We start from the raw sequence: 15,519 nt of genomic DNA, 5'->3' as shown, positions 1-15,519 counted from the left end.
GTGTTACGGAGCCGGCTCCGAGCGATGTGCGTGTGGAGGAGCAAGTGGAAGACTTGTTCGCTGAGTTGGAAGCGGAATTGTACCCTGGATGCAAGGAGTTTTCGTCGTTGTCATTCTTGGTTCAGTTGATGCACCTTAAAGTCACGAACCATTGGACGAACAAGTCGTTCACAGAACTGCTGCAGCTTTTGAGGAAGTCTCATCCAGCCGGTAATCGAATACCGGAGAAGCACTACGAGGCAAAAGCGAAGCTGAAACGTTTTGGCATGGGATACGAGATGATCGACGCGTGTATTAATGACTGTGTCCTATTCCGAAAACATCTCGCGAACGTCGACGTGTGTCCGATATGTAACGAGAGTAGATGGAAGCCAACTGGTAAGAAGATACCGCAGAAGATATTGCGATATTTTCCCTTGAAAGATCGATTGAAGCGACTGTACGCATCTCGACACACGGCGCTTCATATGGAGTGGCACGAAAGAGATCGCGTCAGGGAAGCTGGCGTTCTACGACATCCTGTTGATGGTACCGCGTGGAAGAATTTGGACGAGAGATACCCAGGTTTTGCTGCAGAGCCTCGGAACGTGCGGCTTGGGCTAGCTGCGGATGGATTCAACCCGTTTGGGGATATGAGCCTATCATACAGCATGTGGCCTGTAGTATTTACGACGTACAACTTGCCGCCTTGGTTGTGCATGAAGAAAGAGTACCTGATGGAAAGCTCACAGGTTTGAAGTCGCATGATTGCCACGTGATCTTGCAAAGATTGTTGGCTGTTGGTATTCGTCCTTTTGTGCCACAACCAATACATGATACGATCACTGAGCTTTGCAACTTTTTCAAGTTGATAAGTTCGAGAACATTAAGAGCTGAAGATCTCGAAAGAGCGCAAGAGTCTATCGTCGAGATCTTATGTAAGCTTGAGATGATATTTCCACCTGCTTTTTTCACGATCATGGTTCACGTGGCGATCCATCTACCAGAGGAAGCGTTGCACGGCGGCCCGGTGCATATGCGGTGGATGTACCCTTTTGAGAGATACCTTGGGACGTTAAAACATTTTGTCAAAAATAGAGCTAGACCAGAAGGCTCTATTGCTGAAGCTTATGTTGTAGAAGAAGATCTAACGTTCATTGCAAGGTATATTGAAGATAAGAAGGTAGTTGAAGAAGTTCAAGTGCGAGAGCTCTCCATTTTTCGATCCGAGATGTGTGTGCCTTATGGGATGATGAACGCGATAGTATTAGACGATGAGCAAAGAGAAAAAGCGGAGTGGTACATCTATACCAACTGTCCTGAAGTGGATCCGTATTTGGTGTAAGTAATCGATCCACTTGCTTCTCTAACTTATTTCATTGTTGTATTTTCTTTACGCAATGTTTTAAACATGCAACAGCGAGCATTTGGATTTCCTGAACGAATCTGGAGTTCGCGATATTGAAGCGGAGCATAGAAAGGGATTCAAAGATTGGTTTGCGAACAAGGTAATAACACAATAACCCGGTTTTTTATAAACACACAAGTGCTAACCAATACTTTGTTTCGTAATAACCAGATTTTTGAAATGAAAGCTAGTGGGTCTGACGTGTCTGACGAGATCTACTCGCTTTCTATTGGTTCCCTTTTAAGTCGCTTATCAATATCCATGCTGCTTTGTTAACGGCGTGAAGTTCATTACTCATCGTCGCGATAATCAACGAGTCACTCAAAATAGCGGTGTATGTGTGCCTGTGGATGATTTCACTTACTACGGTCGTATGGAAGACGTCAAAGTGCTGAATTATAGGTACGACTGTCGTGTTGTATTATTCAAATGTATATGGTACGGTGACAAGCACGATGCTCGACGACTAGTTCACAACGATAAGACTACTGGAGAAACGAGTGCTTTTACCGCGAAACAGTGGTTTACAGAGGAGCCGTACATACTCACAATTCAAGAGAAACAAGTCTTTTACATCAAAGATCTTGTTTTAGGTGGTAACTGGGAAATCGTTCAGGAATGCAATCATCGAGGGATTTGGGACGTTCCTGAAGTCGACCCCACCACCTCAGCCTCGATTCCGTTGACAATAGAATTGTCAAACATCGATCGTCTGAATCATCGACATGAAATCGAAGATGCTGAGCTAGTAAATATCGTTGACGATGGTGAGGAAGACGATGATGATCATGAGGAATGCATCGTTTTTGAGGGAGAAGATGTTGATGTTGATGTTGATGTTGATATAGGTAGTGATGACGATGAATGAGAACTATCTATGTAACCACGGTTTTCCACCGCCATATGTGAGGTTTTATAATAAAATATATCCGTGGTGTCACCCACGTTTTTGTATGATGTTGTTTCCTTTTGTTTTGTGATGTATGTTCACAAATGTTGTTTTATTTTATACGATGTCAATTTATAAATGTTGTTTTCATTTTATAGGATGTCGACCGCTTCAGGTTCTGGTGGAGATTCGCCACAGAGACCGGATTCTCAAGGTCCGCCACAGGAACCTGAGTCCCAAGGTCCTAAGAAATCAAGGGGACCAACAACCGGCTCGACGTCGGCGCGAGCAACACAGGGGGTACCGGGTGCGAAGGTGGTCAAGTGGGACCCAATAAGCCAAACATTCTATCAAGAGATAAGGAAAGAAAATAAAAAAGTTGGACTATTTAACAACCGCCTCGGTGCTTTGGTGAAAGCACATATCCCGCCTACGACTCGTGATTGGAGTGAAGTGACGCCACAGATGTTGGCTGCTATTTTGAGCGCACTTCATTCCGAGTTCAGATTTGTGTACACGGATCTTGACACCGGCGAGGATCAACCTGCGGATTGCTTTCAGAATACGATTGATCAGGCTATCATTCGGAATGCCAAGATCAGGCGACGCAACCAGAAGTCCAAGCTATCAGAGAAGTTCAGATTGGAGTTTTGTGGGAGCACAGAAAACGCTAAGGCGGAAACACCACCGGGATATAAGAAAGAGGATTGGGAGGCGGTGGTAGACGAGTTCGCGACTGACGATTGGAAGGTACGTAATGTATGATTGTAATAAATCACAATATCTTTATCAGATTGAATAATGACAAAATTAATTATTTGCAGAAAAAATTTACTCGCAACAAGGAGAATTCGAAGAAGAAGAAGACGAGGTCGACTCAAGGATCTCTTTCTTTCTTGGCTCATCGTCATTTGAACGTAAGTTATTCTAATTTTGAAATACTTAAGTTGAAATAAATTCAGTACTTATATTTTCATAACAATTACAGAGTAAGGATGATGGGACTTTGGGCTCCGCGTTAACGACGTGGGAGCAAAAACACCATAATAGAAAAGGTGAATGGACGACAGATTGGGCGAGACGAGCACATGTAAGTCATATGTTATAATTAAGAGTACGTTACTTACATAATAATTAATTTTTAATAATTTTTTTATGTGTAAAGGCGCGGATAGTTACTCTACTGGCGGATCTTCAGCGACAAGCAGAAGAGCAAGGCGTAGTCTTTGACCAGGACGCCGCAGAGGAGCACGCGATGCTAGAAATTCTCGGGAACCGTCAAGATTGGTACGTTGGAATAGGTCCAACGGTCCCGAGAACATCTTGGGCTATTGCTCAGGCTCAGGACGAAAGCTCGTCGTCAGGCTCAGGCTCGTCGCGGCGCCGCGTTCCAGATCCAGTGGTTGGCGAGCTCCAAGCTCAGGTGGCGGCACAACAACTCGCTATGGCGGCACAACAACAGCAGATGGAGGAGATGCAGCGACAAATCTTCGCGTTCACGCAGCAGTTTTCACCCTTGCCTCAGATGTCGTCCGGCACGATGCCACAGATGCCGCAGATGTCGCCCGACATGATGCCACAGATGCCTCAGACGACGCCGCCGCCTCAGATGCACCCTATGCATCAGACAACGCCGCCATCAGTTTCAATGGCAGATGCTCAGACGACGCCGCCAGGTTCAGCAGATTACCAGCGAGAGCGTACGAGCGGCAGTGAGCGTACGAGCGGAAGTGGACGAGGAGGTAGCAGCAGTTCTGGAGGAAGATTTGGCGGAAGATGGAGTAAAATGTTCAAGGATTGGTTTACAAACCGAGGAAAAGGAAAGGGAAAAGAATGAACATTTATTTTAATTATTTGTCGTACATTATATAATTATTGTAATCGAACAACAAATGGTTAGTTTTTATTATGATTATAAATATTAATTAATGAATTTTCTAATTAATAAACTATTAAGTTATTTGATTACAATTATAGAATTCGTAATATATTATGATTATAAATATTAATTAATGAATTTTTCTAATTAATAAACTATTTAGTTATTTGATTACAATTATAGAATTCGTAATTAATGAATTTCTAATTAATAAATATTAAATAATAAATAAAAAAAACTTAAAAACAGCTATCGGGTGCGACTAGTCGCACCCATAAATTTGGCGCGAATGAATTTGGGTGCGACTAGTCGCACCCAAAGACTTGGCGCGAATGATTTTGGGTGCGACTAGTCGCACCCGTTGGCCTACCCGCCAAATTTATGGGTGCGACTAGTCGCACCCAATGGCCTTCGCGCGGACTTTTTCGCACATTTTTTCTAACTTATGGGTGCGAATATGGGTGCGAATATCCGCACCTAAAAGTCGCACCTAAAAATCATGACCTTCGGGTGCGACTAGTCGCACCCATGACCTTTAGGTGCGAACTTTCGGGTGCGACTTTGTCGTACCTAAAGGTATCAATGGGTGCGACTTTCGACCTTTGGGTGCGAAAAAAGTCGCACCCAATGCTTTTTTTTGTACTAGTGCAACCCGATGAAAAACCGAACGGAAAAAATGTGGCAAAATAAATTTAAAATATACACATGTAATACATACATATATTTTTCAATTTTTAAACATATATAAATAAAATACATTATGTATATAATCTTTTTTAATAAAAAATTGTATATATATATATATAATATTTTATAAATTTGTGTTATTAATGTATAATATTTTATAAATTTGAGCTATTTTGTATGTAATATTTTGTATATAATATTTTGTATGTAATATTTTCAAATGAAATAGAATCTTCACAAAATATTTGAAGACTAATATGTAATAATATTTTATTGTAATACTTGATACATTGTATATAATACTTAAAAAAAAAACGACAGCAGCAAAAACGACAGTAAAAAGACAAACGACGAAAATCGATAAAAACCGAAAAACGACGACGAATCGACATATTACCCTTTCGACGGCCGCTGACTCGCCGGAAACGAATTTCCGGGCGAAATTCTTGGAAATTCGTCGGCTTTAAATCCTTGGTTCTAGGTACATAAATTTAATAAAAATTCAAAAGTGTCGATACAAATTAAATTTTTTATGAATAATTTAAATATAAATATGCAATCAATTTATAACGATTATTTCGTCTATTATATTTTTTTAAATAAATACGATTTAAGGAAAGAAATATCTATTCCTTTACACCATTAAAAAATGAGTTTAGTTTTATTTTGTTGGATGTATCTAGTTCGTTGTGTATATTTTTAAGTGTTGAAATCTAGAATAAAGTCAATATAGCGGCTCATAATTTTATAATTTACTTTTTTTATATAAAAATAAACTAATTTGTTTTGAATATATCTCGATGAAGTCTATGATTAACTTTGAGTTACATGATTAAAAATGAATTTTATTTTTCAAAATAAAACAATTTATTTAAAAAAAATAATCATATAAAACTAATTATTTAACAAAATAACAATTGTTTTAAGTTTACATCAAAATAATCAAAATTCTTATCTAATTAGCAATTTTTTTATACAGCTATACTACATATAGATTGCATACCTCAATATGTAAATCTATTCACATCTAATATTTGCCTTTTTTTTTTTTTTTTTATTTGGACTATCTCTAATTTTTAGATAAACCTAACTAGCTAATAATATACCAATAAAAATGAATGATTTTTTGTAGGGCTGTACAAAACCGAACCGAATTTCGGATAAAACCGATACGAAACCGAAATTTGGAGCCGCGTCAGCTAATCGAAATTCGGATTCGGATAACAGATCCGGTTTACAAAATTGGACCGGTTATCGGATTTGATTTTGGGAAAATCTGGATATCAGTTATTTAACCGATTTTTTTAATTAAAAATAAATATATATTAAAAAAAACTTCTCATATATCAACTCATACTGCTACTACAACTTGATTTGATTATGTGATTTATAAAGGTATAATTTATATTCCATTAATAGGACGGTTAATTTTATCGTATTGTCTTATTATGTATTTGGTTCAAAATATTATTATATTATCATATCATGTATTGTTACTTTGAAGAAGGAAGTAATATTTTGATATATGGTTCAAAAGATTTTTTGGTATTGTTTGTTTCCATTCCATTGTATATATGGTTGTAATTGTAAATACAAACTGAATGTTAAATGTTGAGAGTTGAGTGGGTGTCAACCGAGGTATAACTTTCCTAACCCCACACACTCACAGACACAATACTCGATTCAACAACACGACATAATTTTTTTTTTTAATTTTTTTTTGCAAAATCGGCCTCCGACACGACAAGCCTTGTCGAAGAGCACTTGCCGTGTGTGTGGGGACGAGATCGGGTGCAACGAGAACGGAGAGGTGTTCTTGGCGTGCCACGTGTGCAAGTTTCCGGTGTGCCGGCCGTGCTACGACTACGAGCGCAGCGACGGAAACCAGTGTTGTCCTCAGTGCAACACTCGTTATAAGCGCCACAGAGGTGTGTGATACTACGTACATTTCCGTATCTATTTGAAGACATTTTAAGGGCAATTATAAATAATTATTTATTTTACAGGACGGTGGAGACAACCATAACAATAATAACAGTAATCAGCAATGGCAGCCCAATGTTCACGCTTTCTCTGTTGGCGGAAGTGGTAATTGGATTTCCTAATCGATACCAGAAATATATATGTATATATATATATATATATATATATATATATATATATATATATATATAGACATTCAATTAATTAAGTTGCTGTGATTGGAATGTGTAGTTGCTGCTAAGGAATTTGATGGAGAGAGAGAAGGTTATGGCAATGAGTCCAATGAGGAATGGAAAGACAGTGTAAAAGTGGGAAGCGAGGCAAGAAAAGAGAGGTGTTGAGTCTTCAAACCAATTCAAGATGATCTGCGCTAATAATCAATGAACACAGAAATAACTTGCATCGCAAGCAACACATGCAAACACAAACAAGAACTGAAACTAAGCGGAAAAAGAAAAGAACTCAGCGATTTTATCCTGGTTCGGTCTTAAATTGACCTACGTCCAGCCTTGGGGTTTCTTCACTATCAATGAGATCAAGACTCTCGAGTAGATATTACAGATTACAAGTATTGAGGAATCTCTCAACTGTTGTTTCTCTCTAACAGCTTATCTCGCTCTCTCTCTACTTTCTCTCACTACGACGTGTCTCTCAGAAAACAGAATGAATGAATTACAAGGAGAAACCAAACCTAGCTCAATTTAAAGACAAACCCACGCGGTAGCTTCCTGTGCACGTCATCAAGATCCAACGGCAGAATTACAGCAGACGTGCTGAAGTCTGATGTAGGCGATTCCCTTGTGCTGCTCCACGTGGCACACTAGGATTAGATCACTTCATAACAATTCTCCACCTTGATCTAAGTCCTCTCAAATCATTTAGATCATAAACCCCTTGTCCATTTACTCTTCTTTTACACAGCTTCCAACATTGACTATCTTCAGACAATGTTGAAACTTTGTTGCTGGTAGTGGCTTTGTCATCATATCAGCCGAGTTGTTTTCGGTGGCAATCTTCATCACATTAACTCCACCTGAGTTAATCATTAACTCCGATCTTGGAGAATTTCTCGTGGATCACGACGAACAGACTGATCGCCTCGGTGAAGCGCCTCGAATCCACGAGGCCCGCGATCATCATGGTGGATGAGACCAAGTCCCTCTCGGGCAATTCGTCGAATAGTTTGCGTGCGTCGATCATCATCCCGCACCTCACGTGCATATAAAGAAACCTCTTCCTCATGTGCAAATCCAATTCAAGGCAAGTCCTGGAAACGAATTCAGAGAGATTTTTCACTCCTCTAACGGAGTTCAATCCGACGCAAGCCCTTACCAGTGAATCGAGAGTACTGGTCCGGATTCCATTACAGCCAGCGATCTCCAAAACCCCGAAAAGCTCGAGTGCTTCTTCGTATCTCTTCCCCTAAACAAGCATCTCTATCTCATTACAAATCCCACTCATCGATCTCGTAGCCACCTTCGGCTCCTCGATCGATGCCGTTTTTTTCCTCTCGCCAACGTCCACCGCGAAACGTTTCGCCTCCGGGCGTGGCTGGAGAGAGCACTTTGCGCGGGGAGCCACAGCCTTCGGCGGAGATATCAGAGATCTCCGGCGCTCGAAGGACCGAGTATCGGAGGAAGAAAAACCGAAGACGCAAGAAATTGTGGCGGTTCGAGATCCGAGCGAGATTTCCATGGCTATAGAGATGAGATCGTAGCTTTGGAAACACACGCAGAGTATTGGAGATGAGGGACTTTGGCTGGTTGTGTTTCTTCGTTGGTTTTATTTAACGTCTTTTTGTTTTTAATTTCTCTTTGTTTGTTATTGTTGTCGTTTTAGTCTGAGGCTTTAATGAATTGCAATACGACTTGTCGTGTGGACATAGTCGATTGACGTTTGTTAAAGCTGATATTTTTTGTATTTAAATACCTTTGTACTCTGGTTATTTTGAATCAATGAAACAGTATTTTTTCTTTCATTCTTGGATCGGATTCTCAAGTCAAATATGGTATCAGAGCTTTTCCGTGATCTCTGAGAATCTTGATCTTCTTTTCTCATCTCGTCTGGTTCCTGGATTCTTAATCCTCTGCTTCATTGGCGGACAATCAATCCTCGACGACAGAGATGCCTTCCATCGGAATCACCGGAAATCCTCGCCTTAGGTCGACCTTTGATGACCAATCATCGCCGTACTATCTTCATCATTCAGACTCTTCTGGAGGTAGCCTTGTCTCCAATGTCTTGACAGGTACCAATTATATGTCATGGAGTCGATCGATGCTCATTGTCCTTGAAGCAAAGAACAAGTTAGGGTTCATCGACGGCACGATCTTGAAGCCTTCGCCTGAAGATCCAGATCTTCTTCGCTTGTGGAGTCGAAACAATAGCACGATTATCATTTGGATCATGAATTCTGTGAACAAGGAAATCGCTTCGAGCATTCTTTTTGGAAGAACTGCCAGAGACATTTGGAACGATCTGAAGGATCATTTCAACAAAGCAACGGGCCAAGAATCTTCCAATTAAGGCGTGAATTCATCAACCTATCACAAGATCAACAATCCATCGGTGTTTACTTCACAAGACTCAAGGCTATATATCAAGATCTTTGTGATTTCAAACCAGACTGTACGTGTCCGTGCACTTGTGGAGGAAAGGCCAAATTGAATGAATTCGCTGAATCGGAATATGTTATGCAATTCCTCATGGGATTGAATGAGAACTACACTCATGTTCGGGGTCAAGTCCTTCTCATGGAGCCGATTCCACCAATAAGCAAAGTCTACGCCATGTTGTCTCAGGAAGAGACTCAAAGATCAGTTGGTTTGGATTCCTTGTCCTCCAATGATCAATCCAACTCTCTTGCCATGGCGGTTCGTGAAGACAACAAGAAGCTCAGAGGAAAAGAGAAGTATATGCATACACTGCAAGATGCTTGGTCACACAGTGGACAAATGCTACAAAGTGCATGGATATCCCCCTGGTTACAAGTTCAAATCCAAGAACCAAGCCAACACGGTTGAAGGATCAAGCAATGGCCATGGAGGAGGTCCAGACTATTCAGCATCAACGGTCACTTCTCACCTTTCCTCTGATCAAATCCACCAGTTGATCAACCACTTGTTCAGTCAGCTCACAGCTTCCAACAAGACAAGTCCTGGCACATCCGGTGAAGTCAACATGACTTCATTCCATACAGGTTTACATGGTTTGATCAACTCTTCTTTTGCTTCGAATTTTGTTAATGATTCTTGGATTCTGGACTCAGGGGCTACACGGCACATATGTGCTAAGAAATCTCTTTTTTCAGAACTAAGAACTCTACAAAATTCGACAGTTACTCTCCCTAATCATACTATCACTGATGTTAGTTTTATAGGGACTGTTAGGCTTCACAATAATTTGGTTTTGCACAATGTGCTATATGTACCTTCTTTTAAGTTTAACCTTATATCTGTGAAAGCTCTAACCAAAGACTCTAATGTTGTTGTGACTTTTTCGGATACTACTTTTATGATTCAGGAGGCCAAGTCTTGAAGACGATTGGCAAGGGTGAAGGAAAAGATGAGCTCTACATCCTAACCAAGAATAGCTTCATCAACCTAACTATCCGTGTGAATCAAGTCTCAGCACACACTTGGCATCAAAGGCTAGGACATCTATCCTCTAAACGTTTAGTTGCTCTTAAAAACCGGTTAGCTTATAGTGGTCGTGATGTAGATACTCAACCTTGTTACATTTTCCCTCTTGAAAAGCAACATCCTTTACCCTTTCATTCTGTAAATAATCTCTATGAATCTTGTTTTGATCTGGTTTATTGTGACATATGGGGACCATATAAAGTTCCTTCTCGTCTTGGACACAGATTTTTCTTGACTCTTGTTGATGATTGTACACGGTTCTGTTGGATTTTCTTAGTGAAGCATAAGTCTGATGTTCACACCATCATTCCTCGTTTTTGTGCTTATGTCTCTAATCACTTTTCTGTCACCATTAAGAATTTTAGATCTGACAATGCTCATGAGCTTCTTTTTGCATATTATTTTTCCAAACATGGAATTATACATCAATTCTCCTGTGTTGAGACTCCACAGCAGAATTCTGTTGTGGAAAGAAAACATCAACATTTACTCAGTGTAGCAAGATCTCTTTTGTTTCAATCACAGCTTCCTATAGCTTTTTGGAGTGATTGTATTTTGACTGCTACTTACATTATTAACAGAATTCCTTCTCCTATTTTATCTTATAAAATCCCTTATGAGCTTTTATACAAAAAGGAGGTTGATTATCTTCACCTGCGAGTTTTTGGATGTCTTTTTTTTTGCTTCTACGTTGCAGGCACATAGGACAAAGTTTGAACCAAGAGCCAGGAAATGTGTTTTATTGGGTTATCCTCAGGGTGTCAAGGGATATAAACTCTTGGATATTAATACTATGGAAGTATTTCTATCAAGAGATGTTGTTTTTTTATGAAAACCTTTTTCCTTTTCATGATATCACTGAAAAGGATGCTGTTAAAGATCCTTTTGATGATTGTCCTATTCCTAACGTTGTTCCCAATTTTATTCCTGCACCACCTAGGACTAACATCCATTCCTCTACTCTTGAGGTACCTATAATTGACACAGGGTCAGATGTTCACATCTCTCAACATTCCACAGGAACAGATGTACCTACAAGGAGATCTGTTAGATGTCCTGTACAACCTCATTATCTGAAAGAATACCATTGCAATCTCATAAAATCAGGTGCACGTTTTACTTCTAAACACACCCTTGATAATGTATTAAGTTATGAGAAGTTGTCTATGCCTTTCAGAGATTATGTGTTGTCTGTTTCACTGCACATTGCTCCACAATTCTATCATATGGCTGTAGATAAAGAGTGGCGAGATGCAATGAAGGAAGAGATTGATGCCATGCATAACAACAACACTTGGACAGTTATGCCTCTTCCTGAAAACAAAACGGCTATAGGCTGCAGATGGATCTACACCAACAAGCTTCACTCAAATGGATCTTTAGCCAGAAGAAAGGCACGTCTAGTTGCAAAGGGCTACACACAAAAAGAGGGAGTTGACTTTCTTGACACTTTTTCTCTTGTAGCTAAATTTGTTTCAGTCAAAGTTTTGCTTAGCTTAGCCTCTTCACAAAACTGGTTTCTTTTTCAACTAGATATTAGTAATGCCTTTCTAAATGGTGATCTTTATGAGGAAGTATATATGGAATTACCTATGGGGTATATGAAACAGGAGGAGAACAAGATTCATGGTTCTAAGTTGGTTTGCAAGCTTCATAAATCTATTTATAGGCTAAAGCACGCTTCAAGGCAATGGAATTTGAAATTTACAGAGTTCATGGTGCAAGCTGGGTTTACTCAATCTAGGTGTCAATACAGAGAAGAAAGATTAGAGCGAGTTTCGTTCGGAGATTTGCTTCGGAGAGTACGAAGTCTGAAGCCTGAACGAAACGGTTTCTTGCATTGTTAACTCCGCCTATATTGTTTTGACTGTTTGTCTGAAGACTCTGAACATAAAATACTTTTTAAATCACTTACATAAAATACCAAAAAAAAAAAAAAAAGTAGTTGGCTGAGTGACCCAAGAAACCACATTTGTAGATAGCGAGATCCGACCTTTGTTAAAATTAATAATAGTTCATTGAGAAATGGGTTATATAGCTATATAAGCCACACGTTTATAAGGATTTTGGTTTTAACCAACTTTCTGTTACTTTTTTGTTAATAGCCACAGCAATCTATTTACAGCATGTTAAAAAACATGAATGACCTTAAATAACTCCCGCCCATTTTTACTCCAGATATTAAAAAATTAAAAACCAAATATTCGGTGAATAACTACTCCCTCTATTCAAGGAACGTCATTAACGTCATTAATTAATACACCAAATCACGCAGCCTCAACAAATCACTCGAACACAATTTCATAACAAAAAAACCCAAACCATTTCAGAGCAAAAAAAAAAAAAAAAAAAAACTCAGATCGAAACTCGGCAAATGAAGAAGTTCTGGAACTTTTCGGCGATTAAAGAGTTTTCGGAAGCTTTTATGCAATTGAAGATCATAAACACTCGAACCCGACAACAAAGAAAAGGTAATATCCCGAGTTTTTTTTTTGTTTTTCAAAAATGGCTGTTCTAAATTTTTTTTACGGCTGCTCTAATTTTTTTTTTTTTTTCCAAAAAAGGATGTTCTTACTTTACCGAGAAATTGTGTTTGCATCCTAATGTTTTTGTTCAAGAATGTTAATTAAGGATTTTCAATATGAGAATGGCGTTGTTTTTTAAATCAATAATATTGTTTGAGTGAGTGGCGTTGTTTTTTTGGATCTGCTGTAGAAAATTGTTTGAATCTGCATCGGGGATCGAGTCTGAGAAGGACGCTGTGGAAGAGGTGACGCGGGGATCGCGGTGGATGGCGACGAAGGCGCGGGCTATTTTGGGGTACGCAGCGGTGGGCGGCGTGGGGATGCTGCTGGTGGCGACGAAGGTGGCGGCGACGAGCAACAAGCTTCTTGCTGAGAGAAGTTTATGGTTTTTTTTTAATACAGTATGTTCGTGTAAATAGATATCATATTTACAGTATGTTCGTGTAAATAGAAATCATATTTACAGTATATTCGTGTAAATACGAAGCTTATTTACAGTATATTCGTGTAAATACGAAGCTTATTTACAGTATATTCACTGTAAATAGAAAGCCAATTTACAGTATACTCGTGTAAATAAACTGAAAAAATTCTGGAAATATTTTGAGCACGAAAATTTTGGAAATTATGAATATATGGAAGACAAAATAATATCAATGAATGAAGAATTAATTCGAAATTAATTACCTAATGAATTGCAACGAAAATAGAAACTAATTAACTAAAGTCAACGCTGAAAATTTCCAAATACATAACAATTAATGGCTGAGAACTTTCAAAATCTGCTCAAAATTCAAATTTCAAATTTGAAAACTTCCCTATTCGGTTTCAATATTTAATTCGAAATTTAAAAAAAATTGCCTAATTAAAATAGCGTAAGGACAAAAAGGTAAAACTAATTCAATTAATAAGCTGCCACGTAAGCAAGATGGCTATTTACGGGAAATTAACGAAAGAATGGGTAAAACCAAATTGCTAGTGTTTTAGATGGCTAAACAGCTAATTTTTTGTTGAAAAATTAGTAGTTCTAGGCAAGGAAACAAATGTCGTTTTCGTTACCGTTTCGAGCCTCCTAATTTACAGAAAATCGACAAGTCGATGGAAAACCGAACGGAAAAAATGGAGAAAAGGGTATTCAATTTGCCATTTTCAAATGCCGTTTTCCATGGAAAAACGACAAACCGATGAAAAACCAAACGGAAAAAATGTGGTAAAATATATTTAAAATATATACACGCAATACATACATATATTTTTCAATTTTTAAACATATATAAAGAAAATACATTATGTATATAATATTTTTTAATAGAAAACTGTATATATAAATATATATATATATATATATATAATATTTTATAAATTTGTACTATTAATGTATAATATTTTATAAATTTGAGCTATTTTGTATGTAATATTTTTTATATAATATTTTGTATGTAATATTTTCAAATGAAATAGAATCTTCACAAAATATTTGAAGACTAAAATATGTAATAATATTTTGTATGTAATACTTGATACATTGTATATAATACTTAAAAAAAAAACAGCAGCAATAACGACAGTAAAAACGACAAACGACGAAAATCGGCGAAAGCGACAAAAAATGAAAAAACGACGATGAAATGACATATTACCCTTTCGACGGCCGTCGACTCGCCGAAAAAAAATTTTCGGGCGAAATTCCTGGAAATTCGTCGGCTTTTAAATCCTTGGTTCTAGGTACATAAATTTAATAAAAATTCAAAAGTGTCAATACAAATTAATTTTTTTATGAATAATTTAAATATAAATATATCTGGATTGTGAGCTTTGTAAAAAAAAAAAAAAACTTCAAATCATTATTCTTTTACTCAAAAAGTAAAATACTTTGACTATGCAATCAATTTATAACGATTATTTTGTCTAATATTATTTTTAAAGAAATACGATTTAAGGAAAGAAATATCTATTCCTTTACACCATAAAAAAAATGAGTTTAGTTTTATTGTTGGATGTATCGAGTTTGTTGTGTATATTTTTAAGACTTGAAACCTAGAATAAAGTCAATATAGCGGCTTATAATTTTATAATTTACTTTTTTTTATAGAAATAAACTCATTTGTTTTGAATATATCTCGATGAAGTCTATGATTAACTTCGAGTTACATGATTAAAAATGAATTTTATTTTTAAAAAAATAATCATATAAAACTAATTATTTAACAAAATAACAATTGTTTTAAGTTTAAACAAAATAATCAAAATTCTTATCTATTTAGCAATTTTTTTATACAGCTATACTACATATAAATCGCATACCTAAGTATGTAAATCTATTCACATCTAATATTTGCCTTTTTTATTTTATTTTATTTATTTGGACTATCTCTAATTTTTAGACAAACCTAACTAGCTAATATATACCAATAAAAAAAATCAAAATGAATGTTTTTTTGTAGGGCTGTACAAAACCGAACCGAAAATCGGATAAAACCGATATCCAAACCGAACCGAAACCAAAATTTGGAGCCACGTCAGCTAAC

General features: G+C 37.5%; 1 protein-coding gene across 1 annotated transcript in view; it reads left to right on the top strand.

Moving 5' to 3' along the window:
* Positions 1-15,519, top strand: part of LOC149387722 (cellulose synthase A catalytic subunit 9 [UDP-forming]-like) — a 71,797-nt gene that overhangs the window by 1,493 nt on the left and 54,785 nt on the right. Inside the window, exon 3 of the mRNA XM_089622230.1 lies at positions 6,459-6,770. Within this exon, the coding sequence (XP_089478356.1) occupies positions 6,459-6,770 (312 nt within the window). The remainder of the gene's footprint in view (positions 1-6,458; positions 6,771-15,519) is intronic.

The sequence above is a fragment of the Urtica dioica genome, chromosome 8 (genome assembly GCF_054948205.1).
Source record: "Urtica dioica subsp. dioica isolate 48M chromosome 8, U.dioica_male_clone48M_v1_H2, whole genome shotgun sequence".
Classification (NCBI taxonomy): Eukaryota; Viridiplantae; Streptophyta; class Magnoliopsida; order Rosales; family Urticaceae; genus Urtica; species Urtica dioica.
The sequence above is the reverse complement of the archived record's forward strand: the minus strand, read 5'-3'. Positions and strand labels throughout refer to the sequence as shown.